At 41.9% G+C, this 20,222-nt stretch overlaps 1 protein-coding gene across 1 annotated transcript in view; it reads left to right on the top strand.

Annotated features, from left to right (window-relative positions):
• WDR37 (WD repeat domain 37) overlaps positions 1–20,222 on the top strand; it is a 95,158-nt gene that overhangs the window by 24,388 nt on the left and 50,548 nt on the right. Inside the window, exons 3-9 of the mRNA XM_008588965.1 lie at positions 342–438; positions 2,963–3,058; positions 3,340–3,404; positions 6,934–7,069; positions 8,344–8,415; positions 15,859–15,903; positions 18,074–18,150. Of these exons, the coding sequence (XP_008587187.1) occupies positions 342–438; positions 2,963–3,058; positions 3,340–3,404; positions 6,934–7,069; positions 8,344–8,415; positions 15,859–15,903; positions 18,074–18,150 (588 nt within the window). The remainder of the gene's footprint in view (positions 1–341; positions 439–2,962; positions 3,059–3,339; positions 3,405–6,933; positions 7,070–8,343; positions 8,416–15,858; positions 15,904–18,073; positions 18,151–20,222) is intronic.

Below are 20,222 nucleotides of genomic sequence, written 5' to 3'. Positions count from 1 at the left end.
GGAACCGGTCTGTATGTGGGATCCGAACCCTCGGCGGGAGCGCCACCACGCTCCCAAGCGGCGCACTGTAGCAGTGCGCCACCGGGCCGGCCCAGAAGTGCTTATTTTTAAATCCCATATTATCCTAGGTAGTTATTTATACAATTTGATTATAGTTTCCTCTGTAGAAATTTGAAACTTTAAATTCCTTAAGCATTTTATGTATAAGAAATAAAATATGTAATGATATAAAATAGGAGTTTAGGTTAAAAGGAATCCATTTTTAAAAATGAATATTGGTATTTGGTATTAGAGTCTCTTATTCATTTATTCATTTTAAACAAAATCTTCCTCTTCTATAGGATTCTAAACTGCCTTCTGCGGTTCGAAGTACACTTCTGGAACTGTTTGGTCAAATAGAAAGAGAATTTGAAAACCTTTATATTGAAAACTTAGAATGTGAGTATCTATCTTAATATACTTGTATAACTTTTCACCTATCCATAGAAATTTTTTGAGAGTAAAGTTTGTGAATGACAGTTATCGCTGTGTTAGTTTTCTGTTCTGCTGCAACAAACTTAGTGGCATAAAATAACAAATGTATTATCTTACAGTTTTGTAGGCTGGCATGATTTTCACCAGACTAAAGTGAAGGTGTTGGCAGAGCTGTGCTTCCCTCCTGGAGGCTCTAGGGATGAACGTTTCCTGCCTTGTTTGGATAGCAACAGAATTTTCTTCCTTGTAGTTTAGGGCAGAAGTCCGTTTGCTGTACTCCTAGGCACATGGCCCCCTTTTCCCTTGTTGATGGGTCTCCTCGTTGCCTCTGACCCACCCTGATTGGACAATCCAGGGCAGTCTCTCCACCTGCAGAGTCCTTCTGTGCCTTGTGGGGTAGCAGGGCATGGGGCTTAGGGCATGGGCCTACTGCACCTACCAATCCAAATTGTGATTTTATGAAAATAAATGCATCTTATAATTCTTTCTATACCAAGTATACTGTAAACTGAGAAAACTTTGATTCATGTTTTTCTTCATAATATACTGTCATTTGAACGTTTCCTAAAATGTATGTGTTACCTGACTTAATAAAGGTAAATCAAAAGAATTTTTAATTAACTTGGCTTTAGCTTTTTTTTTTGGAAGTAAAGCTTACATATATTTAAAAAAAAAGTATGAAAAGAAAAGATATCTACCATTACCCCTCACACATTTCAAAGGGAAACATTTTCTGTATTCTTCTGTGTTTAGTTCTTCTGGTGATCATTTCTGTAAACTTAAGCGGTCTACTTCTAGTTTTAGGTCTGTCTGTAGCGGGCCACGTGCCTCCATGCTTGAGCTCGTTCATTTGTGGTGTTAGGGAGAAGCCAGTAGCGTGTCCTTTACTCCTTTTACTGCTTTGTTGCATGCCAGTTTTTATTTTTATTGGGTTTGTGTTATAAAATTTATATTGTGCAAATGTACCTCTGAAGAAGTGTTTCATGCTTTATTTACAAGTTGATTTCAAAAATGAAATACTAAGAAATAACATTTGCATTATTAGACTTTTTCACTCCTTAACTAAGTCGTGTGGTTGGATCAACAATGAAAATGTAATCCTATGTCATTAAAAATTTGCTGTTGGAAAATTTCACATTTTAATACTGGATTCTCTTTCTTTTTTAAGTTCACCTTGAAAATTTACAGAGGGAGAGATTATTTCAACTTTTTATAAAATAAAAAGTAGGTACATGTACAGCATCTAATTTTGAGGGTTTTTAAGTATCAGAATTTTTTTTTTCCTTTTTGTCTTTTTTCGTGACCGGCAACGGATCGCAACCCTCAGTGTCGTGCCCATACCGGACCGGGACCGGCAATGGGATCGCAACCCTCAGCGCCACGCCCGCACCTCGCTCAGCCAGTGAGCGGCCGGTCTGTATGTGGGATCCGAACCCTCGGTGGGAGCGCCGCCTCGCTCCCAAGTGGCGCACTGTAGCAGTGCGCCACCGGGCCGGCCTCAAGTATCAGAATTTTAATGACTAGAATATTATTAAGTTTCCATTGTGATTAAAGCCTTATGTTTTATGAATTCATGCAATTTGCTCAGGAAGCTATAAGATTAAGAATTACTAATGCCAACTGTACTTTGAGTTTATGTTGTCTAGTGCTTGAAGGTTTTGGTGGCTTTTGCTACCTGTAAGATAAAGGGCAACTTGCTTAGATGGGTGTTGTTTAGAGCCTTTTGCCCCAGCCTTCTCCTGACCTGGCCTCATTCTGCTCTTTCCTTCGAACCTTTTGGCCAGACCAGTCTGCCGCTTGCACATCCTGGGAGGCTGTGTGATGTAGTGACAAGGGCCTAAGAGTTGGAGCTGGGTAGGTCTGTGCAGTTCAGGTCCCAGCGGTGACTCTTGAGTAGGCTTGTGTCCTTGTCCGGGTGCTCGGGCCAGCTCCACAGAACAGATAACCAGAATGGCCTGTTCGCTTCTCAGTGTCTTTGCTCTGTCTCTTCTTGATAGCTGATATCCTCCCTTTTTATGCTTCTCTTTTCCCTATAATTCTGGAGCTCCTATTTGATTTTCAAAACTTTTCTTGAATTTTTAGTCCTTGTTATATACAGTCATCAGGTTGTGGTGATGTGATACACATCAGTAGTTACATATTGTTATAGTTTGTTCCCAGCTAGACTGTAAAGATTTCACTGAATTTTGGTGTCAGAATAATGTTTTTAAGTGCACAGAATCAAGCACAAAGGAAACTGTGAGAGCAGCATTTTCCATAGTGTAGCAAGAGTGTATGAGCTTTTATTTTTAGGATGGTATCTTGAATGATGTCTTGAGTTTTTCAGGAACTCTATAAATTGTGATCTTGCTTATTAGAATGTTATATATGTCCGTGTTTAGACAATACTAACCGGTAACAGTTTAACATGTGCAAATTTTGAAAGTAGTAACTATATTTAAACGTAAAACCATATTTTACATTTTTGAAAAATTTTTTTTATTCCCAGTGCGTAGAGAAATTGATACCCTTAATGAACGTTTAGCTGCTGAAGGACAAGCGATTGATGGGGCAGAACTGAGTAAGGGCCAGCTTAAGACAAAAGGTAATGTGGATGCTTGTGAAAGTGTTGTCCTGCAGGGTATGTGTGGAGAGAGAAAGTGTTGTCCTGCAGAGGACTTGTGAAGGACACTGGCTTACTTGCTGTTTGCTGTCAGCAGAACCTGAAACGCGTGACTAGGGGTGGTCTAGAAGAAGGATGAGTGAGGGGCTGGGGTTACATGGCAGATGTGCCCTTGGGAGTTCACTTTCTCCTGTGTGGGATGAAAGGTGCACTTTGTCCAGCTGTGGTGTTGACGCTTGACTGTCACTTCTCTGTCTCTGCAGCCAGTCACAGCACTAGCCAGCTCTCTCAGAAGCTGAAGACCACCTACAAGGCTTCCACCAGCAAGGTACGCAGGGCGCTGGCCCTCGAGCCTGTTGTGTGGTGCTTGCGGTGTGCAGACGTGTACTTCAAGCTGCATATTTTCCAGCTAGAAATGTGTGATGGAGAAAGATAAACGTCTGGTTTTCAGGAAAATTCAATTTTTAAAAGGAATATCATATGTTAAGTAACCACAGTATGCAAATACTAATACAGTAACTTGCCCTAATACTTACTGAGATTAATATATTATGTATTATTAAATATATTGTCTTTAGAGGGAAATATATTTTCTATTGTTAACTGGCTAGATATAAAGGCTCTGAATTAGCAGAAAGCTAATGAAAAAATATACAGTAATGAAAATTATGTTCTGAGCTAAAGTTACATTTTAGTTCATTATCTTATTTTCCTCAATTTTCTGAGTGAGATCAGGAAATGAAGATTTGTCTCCAAGGCACGTAGGGACATTTGTGGAATTTTTTTTTTAAAGTATCTTTTTAAAATGGCAAGTATTTAATTGTTTGGAATTCATTGACCTATGATGGAGTATTACTGTGAAGTAATATTTTGAGATAATTTTGTATGCATTTCAAATATACAAAAGATTAGTTTTCCACCCTCAGTGAACGTATACTCCTTTTGCTAAACCTGAGGGAAAGCGTTGAAATTTGTACTGAGTCTGCTGTGGTGACATCAGCAGTCATCGTTAGCTTTTTACTTTTCCAGTTTAATTCCTTGAGCTTGTAGTTCCTTGAGCTTGTAGTTCAGCATGACATCTGTAGTGAGATTAACTACAATTGATAGAGCAGACTAGTCTTTCTGCTATTTCTCCTTATTTGAAAGTCTGATAATTCTTTGCTATTAAAGAAAATCTGAATATTGCTGGCATTTTCTACTTTTTCCTTTGATAACATCATGAATGTAAGTTGCTAATTTATTTTTTTTGTCATATAATGTCTAGCTTATATTTATTAGTTCTGATATTTTTAATAAATTAGCTTTAAACTTTTTCTTCAAAATGAAGTGTGAAGTTATGTTCTTCCTCATTTAACTTCTTGTTACATTATTTTGAATTATATTGCTTATTCTGGTGCATATAGTTGTATATATACAAAGCATGGTCTTAGAATTCCAAAACTTTCTGATTATTTCTGAAGTAGAGGAAAAAAAGATTATATAAAGTTATCCTTTACCATTAGCAGTAAAAAATAAGATTTGACAAATGTAAGGTGTGTATAATAATACTTTGCTTTAAAAAATGTATTAGAGATATTTAAAGCCCAAGTCATTTTAGATACTAGAATTTCATCTGAATTTGTAAGAAACGTATTACTAGTGACCTTTATAGGATTTTGCACACTGTGTACCCATCTTAAAAAATAATGAAAATATAAGCCATCTGAAAATTGAAATTATTTGGTAACAGAATATATTCTGATTTGTACTACAGCTGCAGCGTGGATTCTTGGTATTAAAGCTAAGCATGAATGGAGCAAGAAAAACGCTACAGTCTAGATTCGTTACTTTCCTTCTGAAAGTCAGGTAGCGTGTTTGGTGAGATGGGGAGCACAAAAGTGTAGTATACTCAGGAGAGGGTTCTCCCCTTCATGGGTCGCTAATGACATATTTCTAATGCTTTATTGGGAGGCAGGTAAGACAGTCTAACTTGCAAACCAGTTTAAAGAACCTTGTGAAAATGTTTGCAAATATTTTTATAAAGGTAAGTATCTTTTATTGTTGTAAAAGCTCTTCCCAATTTTTAAAGAAGTGTGTTAGATTGTGTCTCAGTTAACGTGATTTAGGATGACAGGCATAGCATCGATTTTTTGCTTCATTCCACTGTTTTCTGTTGTGAACGTTTCTTCTGAGTAATTCAGTCTGTTTGGTGGGGCCTCTTTGTAGTCGTGCCTAAGTCAGCGTTTTCAAGAACAGAGAGTTAAAAGCTGACAGACAGCCAAAGTGTAATGGGTGTTCTGGAAGTAACACATGGAATGACTTATTGCCATATCCATAAACAGCATGTCATCTGCTTCCAAAATCCCACCCAATCCCTCCAGAAGTGCAGCTGGAGTCTCCCCGCAGTAACCTCCTGTTCTAACTGTACAAATGGGCTAGGTGAAGGGTGCTCTCCAGGGGTTTGTTTCTTCCAGTGGAATTATTTATGTTAGACGTGGTGAGTGATGTTGACAATGAAATTTACTACAACTCATTATGGGGAAGTTTTGTGTGTTCTTCACCTTCTCTCCTAACATGTTACAATACTGTTTAACAGCCGAAGGGCACTCTGTGTAGGCAGATCATCTTCTGATATTGCAGAGGGATAACTTCCCTGGGTAAACAGGATGTTAATTTCAAGAAGAAAAGATGATGGGTTTGAGGTTGAACAGTCCTTTTATAATTCCTGTTAAACTTAAACCAGGTCAAATGGAACCTGTTGTGTTACGGGTAAAAATGTTGGTCTCCTGTCAAGCATTAGTTTTGGTCTTTCACTGTATCTGGGGAGTAGTTTGAAGCACATACCAAATTGATGTGGCCGTGACTGTGGATTGTGCTTTTAATATGTGTATGTAAAAATGAACTTAGATATGCTTTTCAGGGCTTTGCTAAATCAATGTTTAAAACAAGGTGTGTAATGCTACCAATTTTTGTTTTTACTTGATTGTATGGCTTCATTATTTAAATAATCTACATTATTCTGATTTACTTAAAAGCTGAAAAGAAGTTCTCTCATCTGAGAGCAATTTAAAAACCAAACTCTGAAGAAATCTTTGTGTTTAATTAGATTCTTCCTCACTCACTTCATGTATTTCCTTATCAGAGAAGACAAGAGCTGTTTGTCATGTGTATTGTTATACAAGACTGTGTCACGACGTGTGCCTCGGTGTTTGTGTTGTTTTCGTGTCTGTCTCATTAGACTGTGAGCTTCCGAGAGGCGAGGAGCCCAACTATCACGCGGCTGTGTCCCTTCCTTCTAGCCCCATGCCCGGCTCTGAGCAAGTGCTCAATAAACTATCTTGAACAACCTACTCTTCTGTTATAGAGTGTCGTCTTTTGGTCCTCCTCCACCGTGGGCTTTTTTCCTCCTGGTGATACGTGTTTGGTGTAAGTTATCAAAAACAAAAAAGTGAAAGTCCCCCAATGATCAAAGTAATTAGTGTTACCTGTTTGGGGTATCCTTCCTGACTTTCTCATGTCTGGCTGGATAGCTAGCTATTTCTTTTTTTAAAAGAGTTTGGAAGTTTTGTCTGACGATTTGGATTTGTGGAGGAGCGACTTCCCTTCTTCTATACTAACACGTGACTTCCCTGGCTCTGTCACCATGACGTGGGGCCCTAGAAGCTCTCTCATGACCTTCAGTCTCTGTGGTGTGAGCCCATCCTTGCCCTGCAGGACACTTTCATTCTGTTCTGCTTGTATTGTATTGCTTTGGTGTTTTATACATTCTACGCAGTGACTTATGCATTTTTCAAGTCATCTTTTTCTGTTTTACCTTTTTCAACTTTGAAAAATTTATTTCAGTAAATATTTAAAAATACTCCTCTTCTTTATTTTAGATTGTCTCCAGCTTTAAGACCACCACGTCTAGGGCTGTTTGCCAGCTTGTGAAGGAGTACATCGGGCACAGGGATGGCATCTGGGATGTCAGTGTGGCCAGGACACAGCCTGTGGTACTCGGGACTGCGTCTGCTGGTGAGTCGGACTCTGATCCAGCCAGCTTGTTGAAATGCGGCTCTGCCTGACACAGACTGCTGGAGATGTCCCCAGAGGCAACAATGTGACGGGAATTGTTAGAACTGAAGCAGGGGTGCTGGCCATGCTTAGTACAGAGGCCTGCAGTCCTCCTGCCCTTTTGTGGTCCCGTGCCAACAGTGGACATGCATCTCTGAGGAAAGAGATGCTTGTTTTGGGTGCATTTAGCTTAACTGTGTCAAAGAATTCCTCAAAAGTGGAATATTTTTTAAACATTAGATTTTTTTTGGTTGTCTTGGTTGTTGTTATTCATAGTCAAGTGTGCTTGTGATCTGCACATATATTTGACAGTCTTTTTCCATTAGTGAGGTACACCTGGGGGAGAGTGCTGTGGTGACGACTGAAACACGCACGTCATCAGGGAGTTGACCCGGCAGTGGGTGCTGGTGGCACCACCAGGGTTTGCCTGCCGAAGTTGCAGGGAGGATTTGCCTGCAGGAGTTGCAGGGGTGGGGTGTCTGAGGTGGCATGACATGACAGCCCTCCAGACAGAAGTTGCTGAAGTGCAAGATGGTGCTCACTTGTTGAAAATGACTTTCCTAGGTTGTGAGAAATTAATTACTCGCTCACTAGATTCTGCTTTTTAAAGGCAAAATAGAACATGATTAACCAGTTAGTGTTGAAGAAAATTCTTTCTCTTGTTTGAAACTTTGGAAATCATCATTAAAAAAAGAGTAAAGAGAAAAAGGGTTCTTTCTCATATTTCTGAAATTTCATTGGGATAATAGGCATATACTTTATATTTTCCTATTATATCTACTGTTTTTTTTTTTTTTTAATTATGCCTATAAGAGGAAAGGCTCAAAGGAAGTCTTATTATCTTAAATAATTTGTAACTGGATCTGGATGCTATTTGAGTTTGAGTATTGGAAGATATTCTGAAAACTATTAGTACTTCAGTAAAATACTGAAACTGTGATGCAAATTATCTCTGTATGTAAGTCTCAAGCATGATGTGGTCAGTGTAGTAGTGAACTAGGAAATCAAGTCCCTGCCTGTCGGTTTGCCGGTCTGTGGCCTCAGATAAGTTACAGCCTCTTCGATCTTGGAAGCATTGTCTTCAATCAGTTGAATTTTACAGAGTAGCAGAATCAAAACTGCAGGAGATATTAGTGTATTGTAACTTCTCATTTTTAGAGTATTTATCTTACTTTATTAAAAAGACTATAACATTGATGATGGCTAAGTTACAACTGTTTATTTTGATCTTGCAGATCACACGGCTTTGCTGTGGAGCATAGAGACAGGGAAGTGCCTTGTCAAATACACAGGCCATGTGGGTTCGGGTAAGCATTTGCCTGAGTGACTACTGTAGTCAGAAGCTGTTTCCTACTTTGATTCGCTTTTAAATTCTTGCGTGTTAAAGTCATCTGTGTTACTTGAAAGTTTTACTGTTTTGGTTGTCAGGGACAGTGTAGTATATTCAAAAACTCGATCAACTCTGTGCCTTTAGCTCGTGTGGGTTTCTTGAAGGTAAAAAGCTTAACTCCCTGAGCCACATAGAAATCATATTAGTCTACCTTTTATTTAACGTTGTATATGAACTGTATGTAGGCAGTTTTGTAACTGAAATATGCTCATTTTCTATCACAAAGTATATGTCTGCATTAGAGATTTACTTTTAGTGCAGTGATAATTTGGATGTGTTCAGGTGCAGTCAGTGATGCTGTCTGTTACTGTGCGTTTGTGCTTGCAGTTAGTGCTTTACACAGCAGCAGCCGTTTTCTGCCTTTGCAGTTATACCTGTGTATGTACCGATGTCCTGACCAGATTTCGTGTTTCACTTTTCTCCCAAACGCCCTGTGTGTTTCCTTGTCCCTGGAACGCCCTCATCCTGTCTGTCTATCGGAAGCTGCCTCCCTGCTCAGTCCGCTGCCTCAGCCAACCACTGCACCTTGTAGGCAGACCCAAAGTCACAGAGGTGCACACTTGGGTGAACCTGTCCACCTGAGCACCTTCCTACACATCTCAGTGGTCCCGTCCAAGGCCAGGGCTCTAGGTGAGCTGCGGACCCCACTCTTGCTTCCTCTAGTGATTCCTGTCGTCGCTGCAGCTTCTGTGTCTTTCTTGGCAGGGGTGTTTTCCACGTGGCATGCAAACACTCCGTGCCTTTTCATGTCAGACCTCCTCTCCCCATGCTTCTTCCACTCCAGTCTCCTCTCACCTGTGTCCCGCAGAGCCTGCAGAATGCAGAGCAGGTGCTCAAAAGCATAGTGAAGCCCTGTTAAAGGAGTGAGTGCTGTGTTCTGCTTCTACTTCCTCACCTCAAATTTGCTCTTTAAAACACTTAAAAAATTAAATGTAGATACATAGCTTAGAAATTCTTTTTTTTTTTCTTTTTTTTTTCTTTTTTTTTTCTTTTTTTTTTCTTTTTTTTCCTTTTTGTCTTTTTTTGTGTCCGGCAATGCGATCGCAACCCTCAGTGCTGCACCCGCACCTCGCTCAGCCAGTGAGCGGGAACCGGTCTGTATGTGGGATCCGAACCCTCGGCGGGAGGGCCGCCGCGCTCCCAAGCGGCGCACTGTAGCAGTGCGCCACCGGGCCCGCTCCATAGCTTAGAAATTCTTTTTTTTTTCTTTTTTTTCCTTTTTGTCTTTTTTTGTGTCCGGCAATGCGATCGCAACCCTCAGTGCTGCACCCGCACCTCGCTCAGCCAGTGAGCGGGAACCGGTCTGTATGTGGGATCCGAACCCTCGGCGGGAGGGCCGCCGCGCTCCCAAGCGGCGCACTGTAGCAGTGCGCCACCGGGCCCGCTCCATAGCTTAGAAATTCTTTTTTTTTTCTTTTTTTTCCTTTTTGTCTTTTTTTGTGTCCGGCAATGCGATCGCAACCCTCAGTGCTGCACCCGCACCTCGCTCAGCCAGTGAGCGGGAACCGGTCTGTATGTGGGATCCGAACCCTCGGCGGGAGGGCCGCCGCGCTCCCAAGCGGCGCACTGTAGCAGTGCGCCACCGGGCCCGCTCCATAGCTTAGAAATTCTTTTTTTTTTCTTTTTTTTCCTTTTTGTCTTTTTTTGTGTCCGGCAATGCGATCGCAACCCTCAGTGCTGCACCCGCACCTCGCTCAGCCAGTGAGCGGGAACCGGTCTGTATGTGGGATCCGAACCCTCGGCGGGAGGGCCGCCGCGCTCCCAAGCGGCGCACTGTAGCAGTGCGCCACCGGGCCAGCTCCATAGCTTAGAAATTCTTAAAGTGTTACACAGTCTACATGAAAAACTGTTGGCTTTTTCGTGCTCGCTCCCTCCCTAGTCTTTTTTCTTACATTTTTCTACACAAGCCTATTTCATTACAGGTTGAGTGTCTCTTATTTGAGATGCTTGGGACTAGAAGTGTTTCACATTTTGGGTTTTTCTGGATTTTGGAATATCTGCATTATAATTACTGGTTCAACATCCCAAATCCAAAATCTGAAGTGCTCCAGTGAATATTTCCTTTGAGCATGATGTTGGTGCTCATAAAGTTTCAGGTTTTGAAGCATTTTGGATTTCAGATATTTGGGTTAGGAATGCTCAACTTGTACTTTTAATTTTGGAATTTTAAACAAAGAATTGACTCTTTTAAGAGAAACGAAGATTTACCTCACATAAATATTTTCAGTCTTTACTCCAGATAGTGATGTTACGATTTTTGTTGAAATGGGTAATCAGATTTAAGTAATTTTTCTGCAGTATGTTGTTCACACCTATCTAAGTACTGAGCCTTGATTTCACCCACAGTTCTGTTTTCTTTGGAATCAATAGTCTCATTTTTTCTTTTGTCTAGTTTTCTGTACGCATCCCTAATTCATCCTTAAACACTGCGAGGTTTGTAAAATTCCTCACAGGGCGATCAGACTCTTTGTTGTTGTTTCCTCCCTGGAGTTCTCCGTTCTCTGGACTGGTTGATATCAGAGTCCTGCGCGGTTGCCCCGCGCATTGCCTTCAGCAGCCTCCTGGGGTTTCTTTTGGCCTCTCCTCTGTAGCATCCCCTGTTTCTGGACCCCATGTCTTCTTTCTTCACAGAAACCTTTCAGTCACTTCCCTATTAAAGTTTTGTTGGAGGAAACATTTTTGAGACCTTAAATGTTTGAAAAATAGATTTAGTCTTTAAACTTGATTGATAATTTAGCTGAGTATATTCTTTTACATAGGAAGCAATTTTCTTAAAAAAAATACGAAGGTATTGTTCCAGTGTCCTATTTTTATAGCTTTCAGAATTGATGTTAAGTCGAATGCTATTTTGAATCTTGATCCTTTACAGGATTTTTTTTTTTTTTCTTGAGGACTTTTTTTTCTTTAAATTGTGCTGGACATTCAGTGGGACTTTTCAGTCTAGAAATGTATATTCTGAGAAATACTGAGAAATATTTATGTGTTTTGGAATTCCTGTTAATAGGATGTTGGGCCTCCTAGATTGTTCCTTTAATTTTGTCTTTTCTCTTTTATTTTCTACTTTATTTTTTCTTTATTTCTAGGAGGTTTTCTAAACTTTATCTTATAGGTCTTCCATTGAAAAAAACCTGTGCTGTCATGGTTTTAATTTCCTATGGTTCTTTCTTGTTCTCCAAAATTTCGTTTTTATTATAATATTCTTCAAAGTCTTCACTCATCCCTTTAATTAGTCCATCAAGACACTGAGCCTGTCTTTTCCTTGGGGTGAGGAAGTGAAGTGTGGGGACAGTGGGGGGTGCTTCCTGGGACTCCAGCTGCGTCTCACACCAGCTTTCAGTGCATTCCCCCGTGTGCAGTCCCATGCCTGCAGGGCGCTTGGGACCTTTCATTTTTCTTTCTTTTTTAAACACTGAATTTTTTATTTCAGTATGACATACACCCTGCAAAGTGCACATCGTAAGTGTGCAGTGAACCTTTACAAAGTGATGGCACCTGTGTAACTACATCCAAGATTAAGATGTTGACTGTGAGATTCATCCATGTTACTGCATTGTCATATGGCACTATATTACATTGATATTTCCAGTGTTGAGCTCTTACAGATAACTATAAGTGTGTAGTTTTTCTTTTGAGTCTTTTGAGATATGTACGCACAGCACGTATGCGGTCATTTCTGTTTGGTGCATGTCTTGGAGTACAGTGGTTGGAGCGTCTGGTGCTGCAGGTACTCCAAGCAGTCTCTACCCTTTGTGCCCATGTTGTCCCAGCAGGTTATGAGTGAGTGTGAGTTGCTCACTTTCTCTCCATCAGTCAGTGTGTTAATCTTAGCTTTTCTGGTGTGTGTGGAGTAGTATCACCATTAGTTTAATTTGAGTGTTTAAATACCTGGATTTCCTGTGGGATTCCTTATATAGTCTGTTTCTTGTTGGTTTTCAGTCATTTGATCCTGTCTCTTTATATGCCTGGTAAGTTTTTTCCTTTTCCTCTTTCTGTAATTTTTATTTGTGTTTCTATTCTGCATGGTGAGTTTCTTCAGTTTCTCAGGGCAGACGTTCTGTTCCACTCAGCTCCGTGTCCTGTCTTTTGGTGCACAGTCACTGAGTGGCTGAGCCCTGGGCGTTCTCACTCTTTGTTTACTCATGTACATTTCTCTGCTTAGTAATTTTTATTTCATGGTCTGGCATTGTATATAAAAAATTGTACAGGCTCTGAGTGGTATTTCTTCATTCTGGATAGGATTTAATTTTTCTCTGGCCAGCAGGTAGAGTGTGGATGGCTTGTCTTGATTTAGTTAAGGGTTGGATGATTGGGGTGGATTTCAGGTGTTAGGAGCTCTGGTGTGTTTCTGATTTTCCCTTGTTCTAAAGGTGTCATCTTTTGAGGGTCTGTCTTCACAGGCCCTGAACTTTAATTTTGTTGCCCGGTACTCTCAGCTTTTTAGCTCTTAGAGGCTGCTTTCTGCCTGGTTTATGGCCCTGTGCCCTACCCGCCCAGCGTGGCTATTGACAGTGGTTGGAGGGCGCACAGGGTCACTGCAGCTTCCTCCTGGCTGCCTTCTCAGGGATCTGGGCCTCTAGTTCCTGCTGCTTCCAAGGCCTCCTGCTCCCATTGTTGCCTCTTCCCCTGCTGAACGGGTGGCAGGTTCTAGGCCGCGACACGGCTGGCTGCCTGCTTGGTCTGTGCCTTGGGGGAGGTGGTGAGGTTGTGGGCTCTCCCAGTGCTTCTCTTTGGGGTCTTCGTCCCTGACTGCCTTGGGTTCTCCGTGGTGACTTCAAAAGCTTTTTATCTATTTTTTGATATTTGTATACAGCTTGTATGATTGATCCAGTAGGGGAATTAAGTGAGTCTGTTACAAGCAGCTTTATCCTCCTCTTATTCTTGAGCCTTGATTTGTTTTTCGTAGGCTTTCCTTTCTTCATTCAAGTTAACTTCAGCCTTCCTATTTCCACTCAGTTACTTACCATTACCCATCTACTTTTCTAGCTTCCAGTAGTTGGTGGATGTCTCTTTGCTTGTTGTCCCTGCAGTTCTTCCTTTGTGGGTCTGTGCCTGTTTATTTTAGGGCCTGTAGTGTGTTTAGAGAAGTTTCAGGAGAGAGTCGAGTGGGGGCCTGTGTTTCTAGCACCACATTGGCTCTGCTGTCTCCCTGCTCTTCCTACTCAGACCTTCAGTTTGCTTTTCCCAGTGAGAGTATTTTGATTGCTGCTGGGTTTACTTACATGAAAGGGAGTGGTTAAGCTGACTGGGTTTCTACTCAGTAGCACTCAATAGACAGTGCCACCCACTCTGCCTGCCTCCTCTTGGACCCTCTGAACAGAATGCTCTGTTGCAGCTGTCCCTTGGCCTCCAAGAGAGTGGGGGTGTCTGGGCCTCTTACAGGTGGAGATGCCAGCAGAGGGAGATTGTTGTCCTATTTGTTCCTCTCCTTTAGATTAAAACTTAAATCTTTATTAAAGTTGTCCGTGCAAAAGATTTAAAGAGCCAGTGAGTATCTTTGACACTTGCTGTGAAAAGTGGCAGTAGCTGGCACCTCTCCATTTCTGCTGCTGAGCATGGCCGTCATGGATCATGCTGGCTGCAATTTGGGCTCTGTTGCCATATCTTTAAATAACGTCTTCATGGTGCTGCCATTTGATGTTTCAGTTTTAGCCATTATCTGACTTTCTGCTGTGGAAGATAATTAGCTCTCTTCCAAACCGCCTTCTCTGCCGTGTTACACCTGCATGTGGTTCTAGCCCCCCCCCCCATAACTCTGTTGTGATTTTGGTACAATCAGTGATCAATTTTCACTTTATTATGTCTGTGTAAGTAGTGCCAAATATAAACTGTCACTGCAGCTACTCACAGTCCCCGAGTGCCCACCGCGTTGCAGGTTCTCGGTAAGCACGGACTTGCTTTCTTTCATTTACACCTACAGTAGTCTGGAGATAAAGAGTATGAATGCTCCCAGTTTTATTAGTGACCTATGGGAGGTTTACATAGACATAATAAAGTGAAACTTGATTACTGATTCCATCAAAATTTCTCATTGAAATTGGGAGCATTAATATTTTTCTGTTAGTAGTTGTAGTGATAAGTTTATTTTTAGCATTATTTAGTGCTTAAATTTATTACTTAAAAGGTGTACACAGTTTTCACCAGCTCTTACCATAGTTGTTTGTATTTTTTTTTTTGTCTTTTTTTGTGTCCGGCAACGGATCGCAACCCTCAGTGTCGCGCCCGTACCGGACCGGGACCGGCAACGGGATCGCAACCCTCGGTGCTGCGTCTGCACCTCGCTCAGCCAGTGAGCGGGAACCGGTCTGTATGTGGGATCTGAACCCTTGGCGGGAGCGCCGCCGCACTCCCAAGCGGCGCACTGTAGCAGTGCGCCACCGGGCCGGCCCTATAGTTGTTTGTATTTTAATGTTGGTAATGAAAGAGCATCTTCTAGCAAATTTCATGTAGCTCTTTGGAAAAACATAGTTCTAATGGTGTAGCTAACAAAATTTCATTGAAGAAGTAACTTAATTTGGTAACATTTCCTCTAGTTCTGTGTTAGGGACATGTGTTTTCTTGATGAGGTGTGGAAGTGGGGTCAGGCTGACTGTTGTAGTTCCCCCATTATCAGACCTGTCCTAGGTGGTGGGGTGGACGCAGGGTGGGCTTGGTACCAGGATAGTCCTGTCGAGTGGGCTCCAGCTCAGCATGCTTGCTCTGTAGTTGACCGTTGTCTGAACGGTCCCATCTGCATCTAAGTTGCTGGTGAGGTGCTAGGGCTCTTTCCTCTTGCTCTCACTCCTTTAACAAGGAACGGAGAGCTTCCTTGCAAGACCGACCCATCTCGGTGAGGAGAATGGAAGATTTCTAACCGGCTCAGCCCTTTGCGGTTCCTTTCCTGAGGCTGGTGGGGGTGATGTCCTCCGAGTCCCTGCCATCTCCACTGGTCCCAGCAAGGCGGGTGTTCCGAGTGGGGGAGGGCGGGTGGGCTGATGCTCTGGTGAGGAGGCGGAAGGCGGTATTCCCAGCTCTCTAACTTGCCCTCGCCAGCTGTCGTAATTATGTTTTCTTTTTTCATCCTGACTGATTTTTAGCTTTGAATGACTTCTCTGTCTACAAAGAGAAATAGATTATTAATATTCTTTTTCTTGTGTTCTGTAATTTAACCATTTTGGTAGTTCAAATTTTTATTATTTTTTAATTGTGCTTCTGTTCTAACTTACACAGTTATTCATAGTTTAATTGAATGAGATCTGATATTGAATTGTCATAGTTCTCTTAACTTTTAATGTTAATTTTGTAATACATGCTGTAGGTAATAAATATGGATAACATGTTTTTGTTACTTTAAATCTGTTTTTATAATATTTTTATTTTGCAGTAAATTCTATAAAATTTCATCCCTCAGAGCAGTTGGCTCTCACTGGTATGTTGATATTTTTCTTTATTGAACAAATTTGATAATCTTAAAACATCTATAAACATCCCTTTCTTATCAGTGGCATCAGAAGTATCCATGGCTTTTATGAAAGTTAGACAATCTTTAGTAGACATTTTATGAATTAAATGAGAAATGAATGAATAAAGAAAAATACATCGAGTAGTACTTTTTATAATCAGTAGTGTAACAGTAAGGCCAAGAGGGCCGATCCCGGTACTGGCCAACTGCCAACAATAAAATAAAATTAGTAGTGGATTACCAACCAAATTAACTTGAATTTTTTATGTGACTAAAATCATTTCATGCTCTTCCTGAAGTCCTTTTGTAAAGCATTTTATTCTGCTCTTTGAAGCCCAGTGATTACTGCTGTGTCTCCTAATGCTGTATGCAAATGAAATAAAGAAATGAAAAAAAAAAAATACTACAGAGACACAGCAGCGTGCCAGAGTCAGTGTTTTTATTCCTTTCTAGATAATTTACCTAACCTGAGATAGCTTAGATTTGTCATAGTTTTATACAGTGGTTTAAAAACAAACCTATTTGTTGCTTTTGGAGGATAGCCTTATTGTACTGAGGATTTTTTCTATAAAATTGTCTGACACCTGTAGAGCCCTGTGATATTTTAGAGACACTGGTGATAATCTTCAAGGATTGTCAGGATGTAAGGTCTTTTGATAGACCAGGGGTCAGCAAACTTTTTCTGTGAAGGACCAGGTAGTAGGTATTTTAACCTTTGAGGGCCACACGGGGGTCTCTGTCACCACTACTCAGTTCGGCTGTTGTAGTGAGAAAGCAGCAGAGACTGTGGAAGATGATTAGCTTTCTGTGGAAGATGATTAGTACACAAATGAGTGGATGTGGCCATGCTGTAGTGAACTTTACTTACAACAGTGGTGGCTGCCTGGGCTATGTCCGTGGAACTGATTTTGATGCCCCTGGTAGAACACACAAGTTGAAGTGATAGGGCGCTTCGTGAAGGAGGGCTTGTTTAAGTAAAGAGCCCAAACACAGTGCCTTCTCCGGGGAAGTGGCAAGTCACTCAGTGTGGTAAGAGAGCTCTCACATGTGAGAGGATTATGGTGGGATGGTTGGTTTGACAATCACTTTAGCAGACTTAGACCAAGTAAGCAATTTATACCTTAATAAATACTGGAGGTATAAGGTAAGCAAGGAGCTTAAACTTCATTAAATTGGCAATTTATTGTATGATTGGAAGGGGGAAGGGAGGAAAGGAGACCAGTGGCAGTTGGATGTGTCCAGATTTAAACCCAAGGGCTAGAAAGGAGGGTTGAAACCAAGAGATGTTTTAAGAAGGAACTGGTAGAAACTCCGAGACAGATAAAGTAATGGGAATAGGAGAGTTAGACTGGGATTTAGATGATATTGATTTGAAGAGAAGTTGGCGAGTCAGGGCAATAAATTCATTTGCACTCTGAAAAGCGCACCACCATCAACACATAGTAACTTCTTTAGGGAAGTTCTGTAGCAGTGAAGACAAGGTGGATGCCAGGCTGCCTTTGTGAGGCGTGAGACATGACCGTTCTGATATATCTGAGGCCTGCTCTGTGCCCTGCAGTGCTGTCCTGTCTTTCCATTCCTGAGTCAGAGCATTTCCTTGCAAATTTGGCTGGTGGAAAGAGAGGAACAGGGATGCAGCACAAGTAAGTGGTACTAACAGGAGCCTGGCAAATTATAAGGTCCCATCAATGTTGAAGGGATGGAAGTGAGAGTCACTCACTTTCATGAAACGTGTCAGAATCTGTTATAGTCACAATTACAGTGTAATAGGTTTACTTAGACAGATGGAGAATAAAATCTACTCTTGTAAATTTTCTCTGAACTGCCACAGATTTCTACCCTAAAATGAAAGGGGATGTATAACACCAAGACCAAGGGTTTGGATCCCTGTACTGGTCAGCTGCCAAAAAAAGGGGAAAATTTTTGTAAATTATCATTTTAATTTTGCACACTTATTTTATTCTCAGTAGCATTATGCAGTCTCACAAGTACCTATTTAAATAAAGTACATTCATTTCACTAAATTGTCACTATGTTAGAGAAGTCTGATTGATGTTGCTTAGCTAGAGCATAGCAAAGAGCACATTTTATGCACAGTGTGTTCCTCGGGTAATTTTCCACTGATTTCTCTCTTCAGCTTCTGGAGATCAGACTGCTCATATTTGGCGATATGCGGTGCAGCTGCCAACTCCTCAGCCTGTTGCCGACACCAGTGTAAGCACATTTATCTGCCCTGAAAACTCACCTTGACTGTCCTTGCAGGATTCTGAATGTTTGCTGATTTTAGCAAAAATTTACACCATCTTGGGCCGGCCCGGTGGCGCACATAGCAAAGAGCACATTTTATGCACAGTGTGTTCCTCGGGTAATTTTCCACTGATTTCTCTCTTCAGCTTCTGGAGATCAGACTGCTCATATTTGGCGATATGCGGTGCAGCTGCCAACTCCTCAGCCTGTTGCCGACACCAGTGTAAGCACATTTATCTGCCCTGAAAACTCACCTTGACTGTCCTTGCAGGATTCTGAATGTTTGCTGATTTTAGCAAAAATTTACACTATCTCTTATGGACTAAATGTTTCTGTCCCCCACAAAATCCTGTGTTGAAGCCCTCATCTCCAGTGTGGCTGTATTTGGAGATGGAGCCTCTAAGGAAGGAGTTAAGGTTAAATGAGGTTTTAAGGATGGGGACTTGATCTGATGGGTTAGTGTCCTTGTAAAAAGAGACACCAGAGACCTCGTGTGCTCTCTCTCCTTCTCCCTCTGTCATGTGAGGACAGAATGAGAGGGTGGCCATCTGTGAGCCAGAAGAGAGCCCTCACCAGAAACCAAATTGACAGGAATCTTGTTCTTAGACTTCCAGCCTCCAGAACTGTGGGAACATAAGTTTCTGTTGTTTATAAGTTACCCAGTCTATGGTGTTTTGTTATGGCAGCCGTAACTGACCGAGACAGATTTTGGTACCAGAAGTGGGGTAAAATACCTAAAAATGTGGATGTGGTTTGGAACTAGGTAATGGTTAGAGGTTAGAAGAATTTTGATGTATATGTTAGAAAAAGCCTAGAATTCCATGAAGGGATTATTGGTAGAAATATGGACACTCATCTGAGACCAAAAGCAAAAGTCCTTCCAGCTATGAACCTGAAAGACAAAACCAAATTTATCTACTGCCAAGATACAATGGTGGAACAGACATTGGGTATACATTTCCATTCCAAAAGGGAGGAATAGGCCAGAAGAAAGGAGAAACAGGCCCCAAACAAGTCCGAAACCCAGCAGGACAGACATTAAATCTTAAAGCTCCAAACTAATCTTCTTTGACTCCAACTCCTGCATCCTGGAGACAATTGGGCATCTGGGCTCCCAAAGCATCAGGCAGCCTTGTTCCCACAGCTCTGCCAGGCACAGCACAGTGGGCCATGCTGGTGCCTGTGGCTTTCTCAGGCCTGCATTGCACGTTACCAGTGGCCCTGAAGTTCTGGGGTCCTGGCAGCAGCCCTGCTGCATTGGCAGTACTAGACATTTCCCTGGTGGGAGCTCTCTGTGGGGGCTCTGACCCCACTTTCCTACTCAGCATTGCTCTAGTAGATGATCTCTGGTGGCTCCGCCCCTGTGGCAGGTCTCTGCCTGGGCCCCCAGGCTTTTCCATACATCCTCCGGAATCTGGGTGGAGGCTGCCTTGCCTCGACTGCTCTCATATCCTGCCGGTCTGCCGACTTAACACAATGTGGATGCCACTGAGGTTTTGAGCCTCTACTCTCCAGGGCTGCTGCATGAACCACACTTGGGGCCGCTCCAGCCAGAGCAGCTGGGATGCAGGGAGCAGGATCCCAAGGGCAGCTGTGCCCCAGGTCTGTCCTCCAGGATAACTCAGTCTTTCTAGGCCTGAGGGTCTGTGATGGGTGGGTCACCCTTCCAGACTTCTGAAATGCCTTCAGGGCTTTCCTCTCATTTTCTCCACTATTAGCATCTGGCTGCCTCACTGCCAAGATAATGTCTTTAGCAACCAGTTTATCTGCTTCACCCTTGCATTGTTCTCCTGCTCTCCCCTTCTTTACCTCATGGTCAGGCTGCAAATTTTCCAAATCTTTATGCTCTGATTCCCTTTTAAATTCTGTCTTTACATCATGTCTTTGCTGCCATAACTCAGCGTAGGCTGTTATAAGTAGACAGGCAGCTTCCTGAATACTTTGCTGCTTAGAAATTTCTTCGGCCAAATGCTCTGGTTCACAGCTCTTAAGTCCCACCTTCCACAAAGTCCAAGGGCATGAACAAATGGAGCCAAATT

Source organism: Galeopterus variegatus, unplaced genomic scaffold (assembly GCF_000696425.1).
Source record: "Galeopterus variegatus unplaced genomic scaffold, G_variegatus-3.0.2 Scaffold5132, whole genome shotgun sequence".
Classification (NCBI taxonomy): Eukaryota; Metazoa; Chordata; class Mammalia; order Dermoptera; family Cynocephalidae; genus Galeopterus; species Galeopterus variegatus.
The sequence above is the reverse complement of the archived record's forward strand: the minus strand, read 5'-3'. Positions and strand labels throughout refer to the sequence as shown.